Genomic DNA, 23,158 nt, shown 5'->3' on the forward strand with positions numbered 1-23,158 from the left:
CGACAGGCACCAACTACCTTGCGGGTACAGCTCCAATCAGCCGCCTCGACAATAGAGGTGCGGAACATGGTCCACTCTGACTCAATGTCCAGCACCTCCCTCGTGACATGTCCAAAGTTCTTCCGGAGGTGGGAATTGAAACTCTCTCTGACAGGAGAATCTGCCAGACGTTCCCAGCAGACCCTCACACTGCGTTTGGGCCTGCCAGGGCTGTCCGGCATCCTCCCCCACCATCGCAGCCAACTCACCACCAGGTGGTGATCGGTAGAAAGCTCTGCCCCTCTCTTCACCCGAGTGTCCAAAACATGAGGCCGCAAATCCGATGACACAACTACAAAGGCGATCATGGAACTGCGGCCTAGGGTGTCCTGGAAGTTTGTTATGGACAATCTGTGAAGAGCACAAAAGTCCAATAACAAAACACCGCTCAGGTTCATATCCGGGCGGCCATTCTTCCCAATCACGCCTCTCCAGGTTTCACTGTCGTTGCCAACATGAGCGTTGAAGTTCCCCAGTAGGACAAGGGAATCACCCGGAGGAGCACTTTCCAGTACTCCCTCGAGTGTATCCTAAAAGGGTGGGTACTCTGAACTGCTGTTTGGTGCTGTTTGGTGCATAAGCACAAACAACAGTCAGGACCCGCCCGCCCCCCACCCGAAGGCGGAGGGAAGCTACCCTCTCGTCCACTGGGTTGAACTCCAACGTGCAGGCTTTGACCCGGGGGGAACAAGAATTGCTACCCCAGCCCGTCGCCTCTCACTGCGTGCAAAGCCAGTTTGGAAGAGACTCCAGCCCCTCTCAAGAGAACTGGTTCCAGAGCCCTTGCTGTGCGTCAAAGTGAGTCCGACTATATCCAGCCGGAACTTCTCCACCTCGCGCACTAGCTCAGGCTCCTTCCCCCCCAGCGAGGTGACATTCCACGTCTTAAGAGTTAGCTTCTGTAGCCGAGGATCGGACCGCCAATTGCCCTGCCTTCGGCTTCCGCCCAGCTCACAATGCACCGGACCTCTATGGCCCCTCCCATGAGTGGTGAGCCCATTGGAGGGGGGACCCACGTTGCCTCTTCGGGCTGTGCCCGGCCGATCTCCATGGGGACAGGCCTGGCCACCAGGCGCTCGCCATTGTGCGCCAACTCCAGGCCTGGCTCCAGAAAGGGGCCCCGGTGACCCGCATCTGGGCGAGGGAAATCGTACTCTCTGTTTTTGTATTCCCATAGAAGTCTTTGAGCTGCTCTTTATCTGATCCCTCACCGAGGACCTGTTTGTCTTGGGAGACCCTACCAGGGGGCATGGGAACCCCTGGACAACATAGCTCCTAAGATCATTGGGACACACAAACTCCTCTACCACGATAAGGTGGCAGCTCAGAGAGGAGGGGAAGTAAACAAGTTAGTTTAAAATATTTTTAATATTCAATGTTTTATCATGTATACTTCATATTGTAGTGGTTGGCAATCGTATTCGTCGCGCACACATTGGCGGGCAACCTTAGTCGGTGGATTCGGCGCACACATATTCGGGTGGCGGACAATATTAATCGGCGCACACTTATCTGGGTGGTGGGCATTCTTTTTTCATTGATGGCCGATGATGAGCACCCAGGTTCCAGACGTCCTTGGTCCTTTACTAAACATAAGTCATTTTAGTTACAATATATTTTTTACAAAAGCATATTTAAGTGTTTGCCTGCCAACACAAGAACAGGCGCGGTCATCTGTTTTGAACATTTACCAAACAGCCTCCTCTCCAGTACACCTGAATAGACCTTACCAGGAAGGCTGAGGAGTGTGATCCCACGATAGTTGGAACACACCCTCCGGTTCCCCTTCTTAAAGAGAGGAACCACCACCCCGGTCTGCCAATCCAGAGGTACCGCCCCCGATGTCCACACGATGTTGCAGAGTCTTGTCAACCAAGACAGCCCCACAGCATCCAGAGCCTTAATGAACTTTTTGTTCCAGCTCTTCTTAATTAAAAAAATGTTTTACCTGCACGTCAATGTCCATCTCTGCATCCTGGGGTCACGCCACCAGCAACATGATGCGCAAACGTGACAGGTATATTCCCTGAAGGTATTTAAGACAGTTTAAAGGGGGAACCTAGAAACCAAAATAATAACCTCCTGATTAGTAAAGGTTGGTTCCACTGGGGCAGAGATCTCCAACTTAACAGTCAACATTAAAATGTTACTTAATTTACAAAACAAATCTCCATTCAAACAATTTAGTGATTCTCTTTATGCTATTTTTGTCACGGCGCGGACTCGTACCCGCATTCCTCCTGCAACTGTTTGTCAGAGTTCCTCCTCTGGCTGCTCGTCTGGAAACGCCCCAGGGCGCGGCACACCCACGCAGCAACAAGGCTGCAGACAATTGTGCATCAGCACACCTGGACTTGACATGAGGGAGCGGCATAAAAGACAGCGGACCCAGGAGACAGCGGACCCAGGAGACCTTCGCCAGAACGTAGCCAATCTTCCCTGAGTAAGCATCACGTCTGGCACCCTCCCTCGTTCCTTGCTTGCCTTCTTTGTGCTCTTCCTCGTTCCTTATTGATGTCCTTTGTGTCTTCCACAGTGTCTTCCCTGTTACCCGTGTTCGTGTCTTGCCTCACGACTCCCTCCCGGATCTTTGCTTGCCTCCCTTGATCCTTGACCACTGCCTGGACATTGACATTGTTGCCTCTCTCCTGCCCCCGACTGCTTGCCTCCCCACTGACTGCCTCTTTGCCTTCACCCTTGGATTTGGTGAAAGATTCACTCAACACGCACCGACAACACCCACTGGTAAATATCACATTGTTAATTCCACACATCGTCCGCATTCATTCACTAGTGGTAGCATACACACCCCACACATTCATCAAAGGTTTAAATAAACCTTCTAAACCGCAGTTCTGCCTTGGTGTCGCCTCCTTCCCTTTGACAATACATAACAATTTTGTGGTAATGTGTCATTAAATAGAGGCCTATCGTCCAAGTTATTAAAACACAAAGAGTTGGACAAATATTATTTGACCCTTTGGTGATCTACTGAAACTCAGGTGGTAACTTATTGGTAGCTCCCGAGCTACCAGTTGAAGACCCCTGTACTACTAAGGACTCAACCATAAACGTCTGTGTGTAAAGCAGACGGGATAACTACTACACTATAGAAGCAGGACACCGCTACTCCCAGTGTCAGGAAATGTACTTTTAAGAAGTAATTAATTACGGTTACTTTCCAAAAAAAGTAATTTTTATTGCCAACAGAATTACTTTTTAATAGATGTAATTAATTATCAGGAAAAGTTATTATTGCTTTCAAATATCTGGTATCTACAGTTAAGAGGTGTCCCCAAGCGTACATAATGTATCACTTTAACTTTTTGTTGTTCATTATTCCCCCGTAGTAGTAGTAACTGTGTGTGTGCCTGTGGTGGCTATTGCTTGCACAAGTAAAGAGCTACTTCCTGAATGCTGAGATTCTGACACTGTCTTGTTGGCATCAACACAACCACCTCAAAAATGGCGTGCCATGTTACATCAGACGTATTGTAACGGTGTTGTAACTTACGTAAAACTAATTCATTATATGACTCATTACTAGAAAAATAACAGCTTTAGTACGTTATTATGTAACAGCATTATTCCTAACAAAGATTATTGCCCAAAGCCCACAAAAGACTTCAGGTTGTCTGCATAATCAGTCCTGTCCGGTGTGACGCATGCAACAACTAAAAAAGCACTGTGCGCAGACCTCCACCAGGCCCTATCTCACAATAGCAAAGCATTCTTGAAAAAGTTGCTGAATCCAAATGGTGATCCCGAACAACCCCCAAAATGTAATCACCTGTTCCTTATTCTATTTCTGCCATTTCCTGAAAGTTTCTTAAAAATCTCTCTATAACTTTTATGTTGCTAACTAGCAAACAAACAAACCTCAGCGAATACATAACCTTCTGGCAAAGATAATTAATCAAAGGATAAAATTAAATTGCCATGTCCGTGCGTGTTTGTTTTGTTCATCTGAAATTTCCAAACAGGCTGCAAGAGGGTTCACTCTTTGCAATGGTGACAGCAGGTTGCCGCTTTTGTAACACAGTACAAATGGTCAGGATCACCCCCAAAATAAATTGTTTCTTATCCCATTTTAGACATTCCCAGAAAATTCATGAAAATTAGCCCTTAACTATTTGAGTTATATTGCTAACTAACTAAAAAAACATTTGTATATTGGGAAATCAATACTGTTTATAAAGGCTACTGCAAACTATCTGCCGTAGAAAAAAAACTCATTCATGATTTGTTTGAATAAAACATTTTAAAAGGGAAAAGCCAAACATTCTTAGAATTCCCTCACAGCTCTAAAACTGAGGATGTGCTGGACTCCAAAAACAATCGGTATCCAACAACATGAGGTCTAAACTCAGCGATAAATGGTCACCTACATTTACAGGCCAAACACAATTAGGTTGTGAATATTATGAAAGAATACTTAAATATTGCATGTTTATCATAAAGAATATGAAGTGAGATCTATGTGAAGAGGGAAGTCCAAGTTGGCAGAAAAAATACAAAACTAAAAACAAAAAAAGAACAATTTCCCTTGTGGATCAATAAAGTTTGTTGAAGTCGAAGTCTAAGTCTAAGTAGTGGAGGTCAAACGCCACTTCAGGAAGCAAACTCATTAATCTTTGAACAGCATTAAAGTGAATCAAAACCACAACATTGTTAAGTGTCAACTGTAACTAGTCTTCCCGGAGGGAGGTGTCCTCTCCACTATCATTACACTAACACTCTTCAATCTGCACGTCCATGTGAGACCACTGAGAGCGACTTTAGATGCTATTGAGTGTGACCAAATGCACTCCTGGGCTCAGAGAGGCTCCAAGTTTCTATTATAAATCACACAAAGACATCCTCAAGACAGGAATTTGGACAGAGAGAAACAATGCTTGATACCTGAGCTGCTCCTCTGAAACATTTATCATTTATGGGCGCTGTACAGTAAAAATACAAGACTTTTAAAAGCAAACCATTCAGATGCAATACTGTAACTCTTTGGGCCTGGTAGACATATATGGGGGAAAAACACTGAAACACAAAGAACATGGAAGATGGATTTACAGTACTGTTTACCTTTGCAGTTAATGAGCATGTGACATGCACCATTTATAAGTGTACTAATAAGCTGCATATTTGCCACACGGGGAAATATAAACTGTTATCAGTCAAATTAAACCAATACATTTTTTTTTATAGAAAATAAAATTCACAAATGGAAATTACATGTTGTCTCAATATTAATGCCATGATCTCACATGGCAGTTTGGACTTGGAGTTTCGTTAGTTTTTGTATTATTTCCTGTCCAGCGCACTTATTTTTGTTTTCACCTCCTGTTTGCAATCACTTCTCTTGTCTGAGCGGTGGCTCTCTTTACTGTCCATGATTGGCAATCAGGACACACCTGTCCATTGTTGCCAATCAGGATGCTTTTAATGTCAGCTCTGTCTTCTGAGTGGTGCTGGATCATTTTACTTTGTACTTTGACATGATGCCTAGCTTTCCCTATGCTTCCTAAGCCTGTATTCTGTACATCTTTGTTTTTGTACTTCCTGCACTGTCCTTGATAAAGAGGTCTCCTACCTGCACGCTCTGTTTTTAGTCTCTGCATCCAGGGGTCCAGACCAACACCAAGGCAGAAAAAGTAAAATGTTTGTGCTTAATGTTTGATGTTCAACATTACTTGGACTTACAAGGTGTTGTTTCTAAGAGGACCAGTGCCAGAGGGTTCCGCCTTTGAGGGTCCTTGGGTAACGGCGGCCTGGTGAGACATCTGTGGGCTTTCTCCGCTCAAGATCCTGCTCGCCAGGTTTAGCCTTGTCAACTGTGGAGGGTAGAGAACAACGGCAAACATTGAATTCAAAACTGTGTACCGGTATGTCTGTAAAAAGTTTAGAAACACTTGCTCATTCAATGACATGAAAAAAATGCATCTAAACTTTTTTGTGTATGTATTCACAAAATATGGGAACTATTAAGCTATTAAACCCTTCCCCTTTCCATTGGTCTTTCAAATTGTCAAATTAATAATACTATTTGATGATCAAGCACTCAAGCTGGCTGCCTATATGACATTTTATTATTCACAAACAACACATGACAGAGCGGTTCAACGCATTGCACTACATCCAGCCATCCAAGTCTCCCACTTTCTCCATAAAGGAATCAGTTATCATGACTTGCAAGGCCAAATCTGTTTACAACTCCATTGGCCCCGTGGCACTGCTCTCTCCTTAGAAAAGCTGAAACAGCAACATGCGCTACTGTGTAGTTATTTGCTTTATTTCCCTCCTTTAGCACTAAAAGGTGAAACATTGTGACGATGCCAAGCCTTACAGGATGTTAGAACCGTGTCAGCTTTTCCACTACAACAAGCAGCATGTCACACCGCGGTGCAGGTACTTCAGATTTAAGTGGACTGGTCTTATTCTTGGGGGTAGTTTTTTCTCTGCCCCTGTGCACTCACATGATGGATTGTCAATGTAATTACATGAGTAATTTATTGACATCTTACTGTTAGGACACATGGCACAAATGATAAATTATGCTCCTCCTGTGATAAATTGATCTTTACAGATCTAATGCTGCAGGGATAGACCATCTGCAAATGCATAACAGAGCATGCAGTATTTGCCAAAGACAACTTCACAGGAATCTCATTATATTCATGCACTGCAGTGCAAGAGTGTATTTAGTATTTTGTTAATGATGAGGCATTGGATAGCAGGTGCTGCCTGATTTTTTTCATCATCTTGCTATCCTATTTTGTGTGAGAACCCTTGCATGAGAGCGAGTAATTACTGAAACCCGAGAGGTCGTGCAGTACAAGAGGGAGTTGTTCATGTTTACAAAGTTCTCCTTTTGCTTCAGCTGGTGATTTAATGACTTGTAATCTCAGCTTTTAAAAAAGTCACACAGGTCTGCTTTGCGCTGAAAAACAAATCGCTGCCATGTCCAGGATGGAATTCTCAAAGGAAATACAGTAAACACCTTTCACAATAATGAATAAGCAGTAAAACTACAGTCTGTGTGGTCTTGTGTCATCCTTCGAAACTTTGACAGAAAACACCCAGTGAAGCAGACAAGGAGGAGGATCAGGAGGAAGAGGGAGCCAAGGCAGAAAGGCTCTATGGACCAAACTACCAGGGGAATGCAGGAGAAGTTGTTGAGGAAGCTGATGCGAAGAGCCGGTTTGCCACATTCCTGTATTTATAAGCATCAATTACTACAAAATAGAGGCTGCTTGTTGAGTATCAACAGAAATCACTCCCCCATGGAGCATCTGATAATGAGACCTCACACAGTGGAGGCGTGATGCTCTTCTCAGCCAGCTACAAACCCAGAACCAGAAGCCACCCCCGCAAAAAGCCACATGGACAGACATGCAGAGGGAGGAAGGTGCGCTACACAGGCGGCAGACCCTCCGGCTCCAACAGGTCTGCTGGAAGAGTGAGCAACTAGATGACGCCAATCAGCAGGGGGCCAGAAAAGGCAAAAACATCGGCAAAGAGAAATATAAGAGACCTCACAGCGAGGGTTTCCTGCATAAGGGCCACATTTGTCTTCCTTCCATGAACACTGTTAATGAACCCAGCATACTGTACATTGTTATTTGAACACAGCCTTGCTCCTAGTGGAACTATTTGCTTCAGAGGGGTTCGAAACATTGCCAACTCACATGTTGCGTCAGCAGGTTGATGTGACTCGATCCAGCACTGTTGCGGGCAACTTGCTTGTCGGCCAGCTTCTGCAGAGCTGAGATGAAGGCCTGCTGGTTGGACTGGGCCTGGACTGTAAGAGAGTTGAACTCCCTGAAGGCCCCGTCAGATTTGGACTTCAGCTTACTGGAACTGTACATCCTAGATGCTACCATAAAGATATAGAAGAAATCTGTGACGGTAATACTGAAAAAACTAACAATAAAAAAACTACGGTGCAGAGTAGTCCTTCACAATGGCTGAACAAAAACAGCCTGTGTTTGTTTGTCTGTACAGATGTTAGCAGGCGACTTCTTGTTTCACAGAGGATGATGTAAGATGAAGTTTTTTTTTATTTTGGGGTGGAGAAAACGTATTCATGGACTCAAGCAAAAGTGAAAGAAATGTGGAGTGCAAAATTTTTGACAATCCGTCCATTTGTTAATTAGACTTTCCCTTACATTAAAAATGACATCAGATCTTTGGAATACAAGAACGAGACTCCAATCGCAACGAAAAGGAAGAAAATCCTCTGTGCACTTTTTATCTGTATATGCACAAAATTTTTGTGGGTTATTTTACAGCATATTTAAACAAACAAATACTAGACTACTCAGTAAAGGGCAGACCTCTATTAGGGCTGAGAAACATTATCTTAATGGATTAGAGTTGATGCTGTAACTCGATTGTGTAAGCGCAATTAGATTTGGCGCAACCTGTTCTCCCTCACTCATATAAACACATTATAACATGACTCTCTATGATTGCAGATTGTTGATACATCTTCATACAAGAGATGGCGTCACAACTCTACTTCTAAAAACACCTCGTAACCACCATAAAACTTTGTGTGGAATTCTGACTAAAAGTAAAAAAAAATCTGCATATGCACTATAATAATCAGACCGGTGCACGCACACCTTCACACAATTTGTGTTTTACAGATATCAGTTGGAGTAGAAGTGTGCACAGCCTACTCCACCTCACGCCACACCCTCTTCATGCCTCAACTTCACCATATAAGGCAGGGGTGTCCAAACTTTTTTTCCACTGAGGGCCGCAAACCGAAAAATCAAAGCATGCGGGGGCCATTTTGATATTTTGAATTTCAAAATGATACAATATACTGTATAGATATTTTTAAAAGGAAAAACAGCATGGATGTCAGCTTTACAACCACATTACCCCTTTGTTGCTCTTTCATTCAAATATTTGTGCTTTAAAAACCTATTTTTTTAGTAATGCTATTTCTTTAAAGTGCTGCGAGCCTCACTTTGGGGACCCCTTATGTAAGGTCAATGCAGAGTGACACTATTTAAAAAACATTTGATTGCGCTCGTGGTTGGTGAGAAGACGACAAAAAAAACAAAAAATTTGGAATTTCACAAAGACGCAGGCAGAGAAAGCATATTTGGAAGACAGAGCAGTACTATAACAAATAGAAAACGTTGGAGTGGCAGTACTATGTGTTTGCAGTGTTAGTGCACCAGGCGCACAGTGGCACAACTTAAAAAAGCTGTCTGAAATCAAGATACACATTTTCATTTTTAGCAAGCATGTTTTTAAGATCTGTATTTACTGTAATTCATGCAACAATTTAATTTGAAATAACAATTTACAAAAACCTGTTTAATTTAAAGATGAAGTTACATTTACCTCTATGCTGACAATAACTCTATGGAAATATTAGGATTATTCTAATTATTATTGTTTATTATGGAGTCATTGTGTGTTTTATTTATATGGAATCACAACACAACAAACTATTAAGAGTAAAGGAAACTTTTAAGAGTAACTTTATGCACATGACCCTAAAACTATCCACACAAACAGAGACTGTGGTATGTTTGTACAGTACAGAATTCCTAAACATAATTTTTACACATTTTTATTTTAATGTTATTTGATAGGACATGGACAAATCAAATTAGACTTTAGGGGTCATTTAACACCTTTGCTACAGATAGATTTCAGTATTGTGGGAAACATTGAAGTAGAATTATACTTAGAAAAGCTCTGCCAAGGCTGAAAAATTAGACATGTCCTTCTGACAGGTTTAAATATGTTGGCCCCAATGTTAGGAGACTGTAACAGCAAAATGTGAAAATACCAAAATTTTGCAGGTTGTTACTTACTTGCTTCACTCAAGCACCACCGTTCTACAGAGGTTGTATGTAGTTTTTACATAATGATAATTATAATAATAACTAAAAAGTAAACAAATACAGCAATGGAAAAATAAAATGTTTATCTTGCATGGCAGCTAACAAAATTATACTCACCATGGCCTGCAGATGTTGGTCGAGCAAGCTTCTGGCTATAAATGTGCATGGCACTGGTGAGGGAAGACGCTCCTTTCGAGCTTAAAGTGGATGTGCTGGAAGACGGGATCCTCCAGAGAACCTGGTTTGGTTGCCCCGTAGACCCAGGAAGAGATGTGTAAACAGGGGACTCAGCAAGCATCTCACCATGGAAGAGTTGAGACTTTGCCAAGGACTGAGCATAGGATGGAGGCTGAGGTGGCAAAGGTGGAGGACGATGAAGAGACCGTGATGAAGAGGTGTCATGTGCCATGGGAAAACTCAAACAGTGTTGGGAAGTCCGGAGTTGGGGATCAATTTTTGCATGTCCAAATCCGGTCAGTTGGCCTCCAGACAAACAAGCAGATTGTCGATCTTCAGTGGCTTTGTTGTCTGTGTCACTGTTGACTTTTCCTGTGCAGGGCGTTGATTCAAAAAATCTGGAATCCTCTTTGGCCACAGGCAGAGCTGTTCAAAAGAAGAAAGAAGCCAGAGCTCCTTTATCACCAGTAAGCCATTCCATGGCTCTGACACACATTTGTTTTCTCCAAATTAGATCTACTCCTTTGAAAGTGACCCTTGCTTCACCCTGGATGACTCAATCTTTTTCCCTTTATTTTTTTGGGGCTTTACAAATCTAAACAGCAAAATTCCTGTTTACTGTGCTTGAATGATAGAATATTAAACATAAAACAGACCAACAGTAAAAAAGCATGAAAAAACATGGATTGGACTCACATTTGAAAGTCTCACAGTCGCTTGGCTCTTGTGTTTCATGAAAGTCTTTTTTAACACGCCTGACTTTTGTTCCGAGGAAGACAGTGGCTGATTTATTTTTCTGTGTGTAGAACGTCAGTACTTTCTCCAGATCACTTTCACTGTTAAAAAAAATAACACGGGAAAGAGATGTGTTTTGCAGATTGCAATCTCTCCATTGAACACTGGAAGAAGGCTAGCCAACTCACTAACCTCGCAGCCGTGATGTACTCATGAAAAACACTGGCGTCAACACACGTCTCCTCTGCACTATTCTGCTGTTTTCTCACTATATGCTCAGTTTCCTGAGAAGATAAGGAAACATAAGAAAAAATAAATCTCACAATATTTTCTGTGTTTAAGCAAAACCGCACTCTGGGAATAGGTACCTTGTCGTAACACTGGACAAACTCTCCTAGTTGGTGGGACAGGATACGTCTGCGGTCTTGTACTGGTAGTTGTTGACTAGGCAGAACCACCTTGATGTCTTGGTCTAGGTTACTGGCAGCTCTTTTCAGGAAGCGAATAATCAGCTCCTTTGAGGCAGACACAAAATGCAAATTGTTATTATAATTGTGAACACAAAATTATTCTGTATTGTTTATTCATTGCTATTGGGCCAAAGCGCACTAGGATGTTCCTAAAAGGTCTGAGATTGCTGCTGATGAAGATAATGATGATACATGCCATGATTCCAGTCCACCAACACAACTTTCCGATAAGTATAATTTCTTAAGAGGCCCTGTTTCCCTCCTTGTATTCAATTCCACCCAGCCAGGGGCACAGATGAGTAATAATAAGGGGAAATCTGGCAAAATTGTAGATATATACACAGGAAACAATGTTCCATCTAGGGTACTGCATGTCGTTCTTGTTCATTTATGAAAAGAGACTCCATTAGTGAGATGTTTTAAATAGTTGTACCATTTGGTAATTGTCCTTATCTGGCCAAGCGGAAATGCCATTGACTCTGCTCTCTGCCAACAGTCTTTGTTGAACTCGCTGAAGGTACGAAGAAAAGGTCATCCGTGCCTGCACTTTACTGGAAGGAGATAAAATAGGTACATTAATAGGATTAAAACATTGATTAGTCATGATGTCATTATGAATTGCATTGCTTTAATTTTTTAGGTAACATCGTGTAGTTGGATTTTAATTTGTTTTATTTACATAGTGTTTATTAAGTTTGTTTTGTTGCAATATTTTATTCTTAACATAAAGTAAATGGAAAGAGGAGGCCCACATTGGCAATGTTAGAGATCCATCCACCAAGCAGTTCAGTTGTTAAAAGAATTATGAAAAAAATATGTATTGTTAAAATACAGTGCATCCAGAAAGTATTTACCACACTTCACTTTTTCCCTATTCTGTCATGATACAGTCTTATTCCAAAATGGAATAAGTTGTTTTTTGTCTTAAAAATTCTACAACCAATGACAATGTGAAAAGGTTGTTCATTATTTTGCTACTAGGTTGATTGGCAACACTCTATTGGCCCTCATATGTGAATCTGAGTGTGAATGTTGTCGGTCTATCTGTGTTGGCCCTGCGATGAGCTTGTCGAGGGTGTACCCCGTCTTCCGCCCGAATGCAGCTGTGATAAGGTCCAGCACCTCCTGAAAACAGGAGAAAATGGATGGATGGAATTTTGCTACTTTATTAAAAGTAAAAATCTAAAAAAAATCACATGTACATACTGTACTTTAAGTATTCACAGCCTTTGCTCAATACTGATCCGCCCCTTTGGGAGTAATTACAGCCTCAAGTCTATTTGAATACAATGCCACAAGTTTGGCACACCTATCTTTGGGCAGGTTTACCCATTCTGCTTTTCAGCACCTCTTAAGCTCCATCAGGTTGAATGGGAAGCGTCGGTGCAGTTATTTTCAGATCTCTGCAGAGATGTTCGGGTTCAAGTCTGGACTCTGGCTGGGCCACTCAAGGACATTTACAGAGTTGTGCTGAAGTCAAGAAAAGGTGCATCAACAAAGTATTGAGCAAATGCTGTGAAAGTTTTTTATTTTTAATGCATTTGCAAAAAGCTCTAAAAAACTTTTCACATTATCATTATGGGGTATCGTGTGTTAAATTTTGAGGACAAAATAAATGCATTCCATCTTGGAATAAAGCTGTAACATAACAAAATGTGGAAAAGGTGAAGCGCTGAGTATACTTTCCGGATGCACTGTACCGTACAGTAGTATCATTCTCCTTTTTGTTGAGAAGAATGGTCGTATATTATTAGGTATCAGATTATTTTTTGCTTTTTGCATAAATGTAACTGTTTGGAAATGCACTAAATTGCTTAAATTCAATATTTTCGATTTAATACATAAATAAAGAAAAACAATCTAAAATAAATATAAAAGTTAATCAAATGTAAAATATAGTTTTTTCTGATAACAATCCAAAATTATACAAATTTAAGCAATGAGCCACCATGAATCAGTGGGAGGCATAGACTCCTTTGAGAAAGTGGATTACACATTACTGGTGTCACATAGTCTGTTTTTCTATGTGGTGACACATTGCCAAAGTTAAAATAGTCCCATCAAAACATAACCCAGCTAAATATAGCCCAAATGTCTTCTCATCTGCTTTGGTGTGAGCAAATGTGCCCTTCAGATCTCCCTCTTGAAGGCGCAAGGAGGTTAGAGTGAGAAAATAAAGTGAGGTAGAATGATTAAGGATCATGACCAGCCTTCTGGAACACACACTGACCTGATGTCCCACCCCTGCTGGAGAATGTGCAGCAGGTTGACACAGGGACTGCTGTTGTGTGTTGTTGCCTCTGAGCTGGATGCAGCCTTGCCATGAAAACTCTGCGCTAGTGAAGAGTCTTGTTTTCTTTGCTCTTCTAACAAAGCCTTGTGTGAGATTGGCTTGAGAACACGTTTCATCTCCTCTCTTTCCTCCCGTATGCAATCCTCTCCCTCCAGGCCACTGCTCTCCGTCAGTGAGGCCTTGGATTGCATCCCTGAGGTATGCAGCATTGCAAGGGGAAGACATATGTCAGTTGCATCACCAAACCGTTGGCAAAAATAAACAAGTAGACTCAAAATAGGCTTTTTGTTTTTGCTGCAATGACATCAACTCATTCAGAGCCAAATTTGGCTAACCTTAGCGTGACACATGGGAGTTTTTTTTTATTGGAACCAAAAAAAAAACTGCAGAGGCTGTCGAGTGAAGTTTGCTGAGCTGAAGTAGTATTCATCAGACCTACCCGATTTCATCTTTCCAGCAGCAGAGCGATGACTCAGGTGGTGCCGTCTCTTCTTACGGGCCCCCAGAGACGGCAGCTTCCTCTCGTACTGGACGGCATGGTGGCCATCGACTGTGTCCATTTGCAGCTGCGCATTCCCGCCCGCATTCCTTAGAGACAGCAGAAGACATGTCAACACAACCGTGGTGACAACAACAATACCAATGATTTATCTGTAAATTAGCATTTCCAAAAAGACATTGCAGAGCAAACTTTAAGAATGATTAGTGTGGTTGAGTACTTTTTCCAGATGTTGACATGACTGAGAGTGATGGTCCAAAGGAGAAAGAATAAATGTTAAATGATAACAGCCACTGGATCATTAAAATAACGACCATCTCCCTGATGTAGCTGCAGGGGGAGTCTTCAATGTGATGATGTGGGTTCCCATCTCAAGACACTGTAAATAAGGTTGTCCTTAGAATATGTACAGTATCAAGCAAAATTGAGTACTCACCTCATTTCTCAGCAAATATTTTATCATTTCTTAAGGGACAATAAAATTATATCGGAACTTTAATATTTTAATACTTGCATAGCAGTTTAGATTTCCTATCCCATGAAAATTACTCATTATTTTCTAAATAACTGGCAACACAAGTCAATAATTGAAACATTCAGGAAGCATCCACAGCGTTGTCGACACTTCCTCAGACCCCCGCCACCTCTACCTTCCACTGCACGCCAAGAAGATTCAACAACCAGGTAAAATAGATTTTATTTATTTTTAATCATTGTGATGAACTGGCTGTTAAAGTGAGTGCACCACAGGCCTAGTGACAATGTGGGGGTGTGTTGACAGAGCAGCTGCAAATGAGGCCAGTTCAGCTTGTTGTTGTTGTTTTGGCTTTGTTATTACATAGAAAGTCACCCGAGTATAATGTTTACTTGATATATGTACTGTACAGCGCTTTATGTACATTGTGTTAACTTTTACTAAAGGCTCAAGGCTGTAACCCATTATTCATGTTTAAATTGTTTCATTATGCTAACTTTTCTATTTACAAACCCTGTCAAGAACCAATACGTTTGTAAATCGAGGTTTCACTGTATAACAAAATAGTTTCTGAGACGTGAGGGATGTGAGGGACGTGAGGGATCCTGTATGTGCATATTTTAATAATGAAATAAAGAAGTATTTCCCTTCCTCTTCCAAACTGATGCCACATACACACTGGGCACACTGGAAAAGATGAGCGCACATCCTCTTCTCAGCTGTTCCCCTCACCTACCCAAGTCAAAGACCAAACAAACTCTATGCTGGAATCCAACTGCTTCCATAAACTGAAGGAGGAATCCAGTCCCCTGATCCTGACCACAATGGAAACACTTACCTTCCATGGAAAAGTCTGTTTGCCAACATGAAGTTCATTGATGTCTTGGATTCCAGATAGCCACTAAGAAAGGAGAGATAATAAGCAAAACAGTTTTTGTCATAAAAGGAAGACAACCAAATCAGCTTCAACCTTGTTATTTTGGGCACAGATCATAAAAGGGTGGAACTTGTATGGCTGTAGCTGCTTTATAACATTCCAAAAAATCCATGTTGCTAAAGAGCCATGTATCTAATCAGGCAACAAATCCTCATATGGCAATATGAATTGAAAGCCTAAAAAAGGATTTCCTTTCCTAAGGACTTTAAAGAAATTTCAATTAAATACTGGCTAGGGAAAATAGCTTTGCAAGTATGTGATTTTAGGAGTAATTTGAGTATACTCATCTGAGGACAGTATTATAATGAGTAACATATCAGACAGATGGGGATCTGAAGATTCTAACTGATCAATTTTTTGTTCCACTTTGACTCAACTTACCCATAGAGATCCCATGTGTCTTCAGTAGGGAATATTCTGATGAAGCCTCCTCTTCTCTCGTACTCTTCCTTTGTCCTCCTCAAGACTTTGATCTGCCACAGCAAAACAAAACAAAACACATGTTTAAAGACAGGCTGGTTTTCCGAACATAAAGAGCAACACACGACACATAACATGTCAGGATTGTACCTGCTCTGCAGTCAAGCCCAGAGTGCGGTCTCCTCCTGGCTTGTCTTTAAACGGCACTGTCTCACAGTGAGTAGCTGATAAGGGCCTCTGCCACTGCAAAGGTCAAGAGTTGAGGCCACATCTCCAATGAAAATACTAAGCAATGTACTGTCAGTTAATAAATACAAACATATATTGAAATATTGTTAAATAAGTCATTTGAATAATGTATTTTGTTCTTGGCTGGTTTTACTCCTCTGCATACACCACCAGGCTGTGATTGACAGCTTTGGCATGCAGGTTGTAGTGGAGATCAGACAGCGGAACAGCGCCTCACTGAATCGCATTCAGAGAATGTCATCTAAATAGCACCGGGATTACGTTTAATTCATCTGACGTGGCTAGGGGGATACAAAGGCAGCCAAAAAGTGAAAGGCCTAAGCCTGTAATAAAAGGCTCAACTGTTGCCCCAGTCAAAATAAAGGAAGACGACAAGTTCTCTCAAGGCGGTCCGAGTTCTACAGGAGGCTTTATGACAAGTCTGATTTACAGTTAGGCTTTTGGGTTTGTCACAGTGCGTCTATAAAGTAAAGTTCAGAGCTTTTTAGCCAAGTGATGCAATGCAGTATTTCAAACAAGTACTTATGCAGGCCCTCTGCTAATGTAATGAGAAATCTCCTAAAATGTTGCATTAGAAAGCCATGCAGGCCATTTGCCTGCCACTATGAATAAAAGTAAAAGGAACATAATCAAATTAGGAAGGAGAAAGCAATTTTTACCGGTCATGTAGGAAGCATCAGGGAATTACAATAAGACATAAGAAAAAAGAGAATTAATGTGGAAGAGAAAGAATACAAAAAAACATACCATTGAGTAGTGTGAAATGGCTGTAGAAGCAGTGAATGGTTTCGACAGTATGAGGCAACAGGTGGACAAAGTCAGTCATAAAAGAACATGAGCACTTATGTGACGGTCACATTACAACATTACTGAGTCTGCGTGTCCTCACACTTTTAGGAATGAACTGTGAGCAATGTTACACATGACCCTGACTGACTCTAGTTGAAATGCGGCTTGTGTGTGAGTGGTACCTGTGTTCTATGAGCTGCCTGTTTGAGGTTGGGCTCCAGGGTGAGTCGCTCAAATCGTGGCTTCCTTAACACGGGGTCCTGACACACTAAGCCTGGAGGAACAAAAGGCTTGTTACATAACAATGATATCGGATTTCAAATATGTCACTCATGCCTAATACATTTCTCACTGTACATTGAAACTTTACTACATGAACCATCAATAAGTTTATGTAAAAAAAAAAAAAAAAAAGTCCCACAGTGTAGTACTTCACTCGTGCAGCCAGTTAGTATTCAGTGAATGTGAGCGTGAACGGTACTTAGTTTGTCATAATGTGTTCTTTGATTGACTGATGACCAGAACAGTATGGTCTGAAGTCTGCTGAGATTAGCCCGGGTTCATTGCGACGCTGAATAGGACAAGCAGTATAGACAATGGATAGACGATTGGTTGGATGGAGTTAAAACTAATTTTAAAAAGCAGTTCGGCAGAGACTTATCATTATTGCACTCAACGAAAAAATAGAAACACAAAACTTTACTTTTTTGTCCCATTTTTCATGAGCTAAAACTATACACAAATAGCCTGTTCTTCTCAAATATTGTTGACAAATCTGTCTGAATGTATGTTTGTGTGTGCAACTTATGGGAAAATATTGACTGTTTCTACAACCTTCAAACATAGTGGATAAAGGGGAAACACAAATGCTATTGCTAGCAATGTAGAACATGTATACCACTTTAAATAAATGTAGTTTACACTACATTGACATTACTATATGAAAACGTAAAACAATACACTGTATGTGGCTGACTTAGTGCGACAAAAATTATTCAGAAGTGATAATAGCAGGTATTATAGAAGCGGATATCATTGTGTATATCCAGAGCAGCCATCTTTGAAATGAACTCGGGTGTGGTGAGAATGCTTTGACTTTTCGAGTCGCAAATCCAATTTCCATGGGCTTTCGAGTCGAAATGGATAGGCTCCAGCCTGAAGCATACTTGCCAACCCTCCCGATTTTTCCGGGAGACTCCCGAATTTCAGTGCCCCTCCCGAAAATCTCCCGGGGAAACCATTCTCCCGAATTTCTCTCGATTTTCACCCGGATAACAATATTAAGGGCGTGCCGTGATGGCACTGCCTTTAGCGTCCTCTACAACCTGTCGACGCGTCCGCTTTTTCACCATACAAACAGCGTGCCGGCCCAGTCACATGTATGCGGCTTCTGCGTACACACGAAAGTGACTGCAAGACATACTTGATCAACAGCCATACAGGTCACACTGAGGGTGGCCATATAAACAACTTTGACACTGCTACAAATATGCGCCACACTGTGAACCCACACCAAACAAGAATGACAAACACATTTCGGGAGAACATCCGCACCGTAACACAACATAAACACAACAGAACAAATACCCAGAACCCCTTGCATCCCTAACTCTTCCGGGCTACAATATACACCCCTGCTACCACCAAACCCCGCCCCCCCCCCCCCAATCCCGCCCACCTCAACCCCGCCCCCCTCCCCCCAATCTCCCGAATTCGAAGGTCTCAAGGTTGGCAAGTATGGCCTGAAGAGGCGGAGATAAATGGCCCAACGATGTCCGCACAAAGTCTGTGCATTCAAAATGCCATCAAAAAAATGCATCTGTGTTTGTTGTCCATTACATACACCTGCACATACCATAAACCCACCAGCACCATGGGCCACACCTTCTACAACGTTGGCATCAGCAAACTGCTCACCCACGACGTCATACACACAGTCTACCATCTTCCCTGAACAGTGAAAACTGGGATTCATCAGTGAAGAGAACACTTAACCAAATCATAACACGCCATTGTTGTGAGCATTTTTTCACTCAAGTCAGTTACGACGACGAACTGAAGTCAGGTCGACACCCAGATGAGCATGACGGGGATGCAGATGAGCCTCAATGAGAGGGTTTCTGACAGTTTGTGCAAAACATCTTGGAGGTGAAGTTGCTAGATGTGGAGGTCCTGGGCTGGGCTACAAATGGTTGTGGTTGTTAGGCCGGTTACATGTACTGTACTGCTAAATTCTCTGAAACACCTTTGGAGATGACTGATGGTAAAGAAATACAATTTCAGTTTACAGATAACAGCTTTGGTGTACATTGCTGCAGCAAGCATGTCAATTGTACACTACTCCCTCAACACTTGCAATCTGTGGCATTGTGTTGTCTGTGGTGGCCTTTAATGTTCACCAGCCTAAAGCACACCTGTGCAAAGAGGGGAGGATACAGCCAAATGGAAGGCATTTTTGTACTTTGCTGCAAGTTATTTGTTGAAGTGCAAATGTTTTTCTCACTTGTTTATCAACTTTCTTTGTTCCCATGGTGGCTTGTTTTGCAGTCATACTCAATAAACAAACCCAGAGACTTGTGGTGTAACTGTTAGTCAGCAAAGAACTACAGAATCAACTACTGTAGTGATGACATCATAGCGGGGAGAGAATGACTTCGGTGGGGTGTTGATATCATGCTAACACAAGCACATTTTGTAACAAGGACACTTTATGAATACAGTTGGACTTGTGCAGTCTATTAATAACAGGATAAGACTCAGTCACCAACATGTTTTAAAAACTTGATTTCCACCACCTGTGAAGTGGATGAGCAAAGTATAAGAGTAAGTCCTCACAAATTTAGACAGATTTGTCAACCTTACTTGAGAGAAATAGGCCGTTTGTGTACATAGAAAATGCTTTTGAACTTTGAGTTTAGCTAATGAAAAATGGTAGGAAAACAAAAGTTTATCTTGTTGTTGAATGTATTATTGATAATACAATATGTTATATATATGTACAGTTTCTCATGAAACTGAATCTCCCTGTACAATTCAAAGTGAGCCTCAAGCGATGAGCAGTGTGTAGGAGATCTTCTGGGACATTCATGCAATACAATTCGCAACTGCAGTTACAATTCTGAGTGAACAAAGGTAATACCTGTGGAAAGGATGCAGATATGATTAAAGGGGAACATTATCACCAGACCTATGTAAGCGTCAATATGTACTTTGATGTTGCAGAAAAAAGACCATATATTTTTTTAACCAATTTCCGAACTCTAAATGGGTGAATTTTGGCGAAATAAACGCCTTTCTAATATTCGCTCTCGGAGCGATGACGTCACAATGTGACGTCGCATCGGGAAGCAATCCGCCATTTTCTCAAACACTGAGTCAAATCAGCTCTGTTATTTTCCCTTTTTTCGACTATTTTCCGTACCTTGGAGACATCATGCCTCGTCGGTGTGTAACAACACGAACAGGGACGGATTCAAGTTGCACCAATGGCCCAAAGATGCGAAAGTGGCAAGAAATTGGACGTTTGTTCCGCACACTTTACCAACGAAAGCTATGTTACGACAGAGATGGCAAGAATGTGTGGATATCCTGCGACACTCAAAGCAGATGCATTTCCAACGATAAAGTCAAAGAAATCTGCCGCCAGACCCCCATTGAATCTGCCGGAGTGTGTGAGCAATTCAGGGACAAAGGACCTCGCTAGCACGGCAAGCAATGGCGGCAGTTTGTTCCTGCAGACGAGCGAGCTAAACCCCCTGGATGTCTTGGCTCACACCGTCCCGAAGATGATCAAGAGAAGAATATCGACCCTAGCTTCCCTGGCCTGCTGACATGAGGGTATGTCTCCAGAATATATTAATTGATGAAAACTGGGCTGTCTGCACTCTCAAAGTGCATGTTGTTGCCAAATGTATTTCATATGCTGTAAACCTAGTTCATAGTTGTTAGTTTCCTTTAATGCCAAACAAACACAGAGCAATTGTTGGTTAGAAGGCGATCGCCGAATTCGTCCTCGCTTTCTCCCGTGTCGCTGGCTGTCGTGTCGTTTTCGTCGGTTTCGCTTGCATACGGTTCAAACAGATACGGCTCAATAGCTTCAGTTTCTTCTTCAATTTCGTTTTCGCTACCTCCCTCCACACCACAACCATCCGTTTCAATACATTCGTAATCTGTTGAATAGCTTAAGCCGCTGAAATCCGAGTCTGAATCCGAGCTAATGTCGCTATAGCTTGCTGTTCTTTCCGCCATGTTTGTTTGTGTTGGCTTCACTATGTGACGTCACAGGAAAATGGACAGGTGGTTAAAATCAGGCACTTTGAAGCTTTTTTTAGGGATATTGCATGATGGGTAAAATTTTGAAAAAAACTTCGAAAAATATAATAAGCCACTGGGAACTGATTTTTAATGGTTTTAACAATTCTGAAATTGTGATAATGTTCCCCTTTAAGAGTTCTTTCTTTTTACATTGCCATGTTTAAGAGTAGCTAGAACTTCTCCCTTGGATATTCTACCAGTTTCTTTAGACATTTCAGATGCCTGGTCGTAAACCATCAGGAATGTGAAGACAACCCCTACGACTCTCTTCTTATCAGTGTTGAGAGAGGGTGAAATGGGGGCTTTCTTTGTGTGAAAAGAGTTGCCTTTTACATTGGAATGCCAGAACTACTTAGGAAGCCGGTATGAATGTATTGGTCTAGGTCAGGGGTCGGCAACCCGCGGCTTTAGAGCCGCATGCGGCTCTTTAGCGCCGCCCTAGTGGCTCTCTGGAGCTTTTTCAAAAATTTATGAAAAATGGAAAAAGTTGAGGGGGGAAAAATTTATTTTTTGTTTTAATATGGTTTCTGTAGGAGGACAAACATGACACAAACCTCAGTAATTGTTATAAAGCACACTGTCTATATTAAACATGCTTCACTGATTCGAGTATTTGGCGATCGCCGTTTTGTCCTACTAATTTTGGCGGTCCTTGAACTCACCGTAGTTTGTTTACATGTATAACTTTCTCCGACTTTCTAGGACGTGTTTTATGCCACTTCTTTTTCTGTCTCATTTTGTCCACCAAACTTAACGTTGTGCATGAACCCACAAAGGTGAGTTTTGTTGATGTTATTGACTTGTGTGGAGTGCTAATCAGACATATTTGGTCACTGCATGACTGCAAGCAAATCGATGCTAACATGTTATTTAGGCTAGCTATATGTACACATTGCATCATTATGCCTCATTTGTAGGTATATTTGAGGTCATTTAGTTTCCTTTAAGTCCTCTTAATTCAATTTATATCTCATGACACACTATCTGTATGTAATATGGCTTTTAATTTTTTGCGGCTCCAGACAGATTTGTTTTTGTATTTTTTGTCCAAAATGGCTCTTTCAACATTTTGGGTTGCCGACCCCTGGTCTAGGTGGTTCTCCTGAAACTTTCAGTAAAACTTGATAATATTCCAAAACTGTCTTGAGGGTCCTTCTTACTCAGCATGTCATCTAAAGAACTTGGGATTGACCAGTGACTTAGATTCCCTTGGAGGAAGAACTGGTCCGACGCAACATACCCCAAGCTGTAAAGTTTTTAAAGCAAACTCTTTTCCTGGCACCACCGTGGAGCATGCAGTTACAATCCCGCTTTGAGTGTTGTATCATCTCATCCAAAGCACTCCATTAAAACAATGACTATTCAAACATATAGGGTAGGGGTCCTCGCACAACGGATTCGCCCCGGCAGCGTCCACAATCCGGCCCGCGTGACGTTTTATCTGTCCTGTCCAGCTGCTTAGCCAATCATATTGTTGATGTAGATGCCCATATATGCTGTACAGATGTACTTTACAAATTAAATGTTTGGATATATTTACTGTAATGTTTGGCGCAGCTGGACCGGCGCAAGAGAGGATAAGTCATATATATATATATATATATATATATATATATATATATACATATATATATATATATATATATACATATATATATATATATATATATATATATATATATATATATATATATATATATATATATATATATATATATATATATATATATATATATATATATATATGTACAGATGTACTTTACAAATTAAATGTTTGGATATATTTACTGTAGTGTTTGGCGCAGCTGGACCGGCGCAAGAGAGGATAAGTCATATACATATATACAGTATATATATATATATACATATATACATATATATATATATATATATGT

General features: G+C 41.5%; 1 protein-coding gene across 3 annotated transcripts in view; it reads right to left on the reverse strand.

Annotated features, from left to right (window-relative positions):
* Positions 1–23,158, reverse strand: part of ttll5 (tubulin tyrosine ligase-like family, member 5) — a 161,427-nt gene that overhangs the window by 74,298 nt on the left and 63,971 nt on the right. Inside the window, exons 14-27 of one of the 3 annotated variants that reach the window (XM_072913676.1) lie at positions 17,132–17,223; positions 16,062–16,154; positions 15,873–15,964; positions 15,393–15,455; positions 14,020–14,168; positions 13,518–13,773; positions 11,721–11,838; positions 11,186–11,332; positions 11,010–11,101; positions 10,779–10,918; positions 10,023–10,508; positions 7,722–7,909; positions 5,737–5,867; positions 5,627–5,648 (exon numbers count right to left, since the gene is read on the reverse strand). In XM_072913676.1, the coding sequence (XP_072769777.1) occupies positions 5,642–5,648; positions 5,737–5,867; positions 7,722–7,909; positions 10,023–10,508; positions 10,779–10,918; positions 11,010–11,101; positions 11,186–11,332; positions 11,721–11,838; positions 13,518–13,773; positions 14,020–14,168; positions 15,393–15,455; positions 15,873–15,964; positions 16,062–16,154; positions 17,132–17,223 (2,054 nt within the window). In that variant the 3' untranslated portion in view covers positions 5,627–5,641. Of the gene's footprint in view, positions 1–1,841; positions 2,099–5,626; positions 5,649–5,736; positions 5,868–7,721; positions 7,910–10,022; positions 10,509–10,778; positions 10,919–11,009; positions 11,102–11,185; positions 11,333–11,720; positions 11,839–13,517; positions 13,774–14,019; positions 14,169–15,392; positions 15,456–15,872; positions 15,965–16,061; positions 16,155–17,131; positions 17,224–23,158 lie in introns of those variants that run through there. The other 2 variants (XM_061968740.2, XM_061968736.2) reach the window with 2 other exon arrangements.

Source organism: Nerophis lumbriciformis, linkage group LG08 (assembly GCF_033978685.3).
Source record: "Nerophis lumbriciformis linkage group LG08, RoL_Nlum_v2.1, whole genome shotgun sequence".
Classification (NCBI taxonomy): domain Eukaryota; kingdom Metazoa; phylum Chordata; class Actinopteri; order Syngnathiformes; family Syngnathidae; genus Nerophis; species Nerophis lumbriciformis.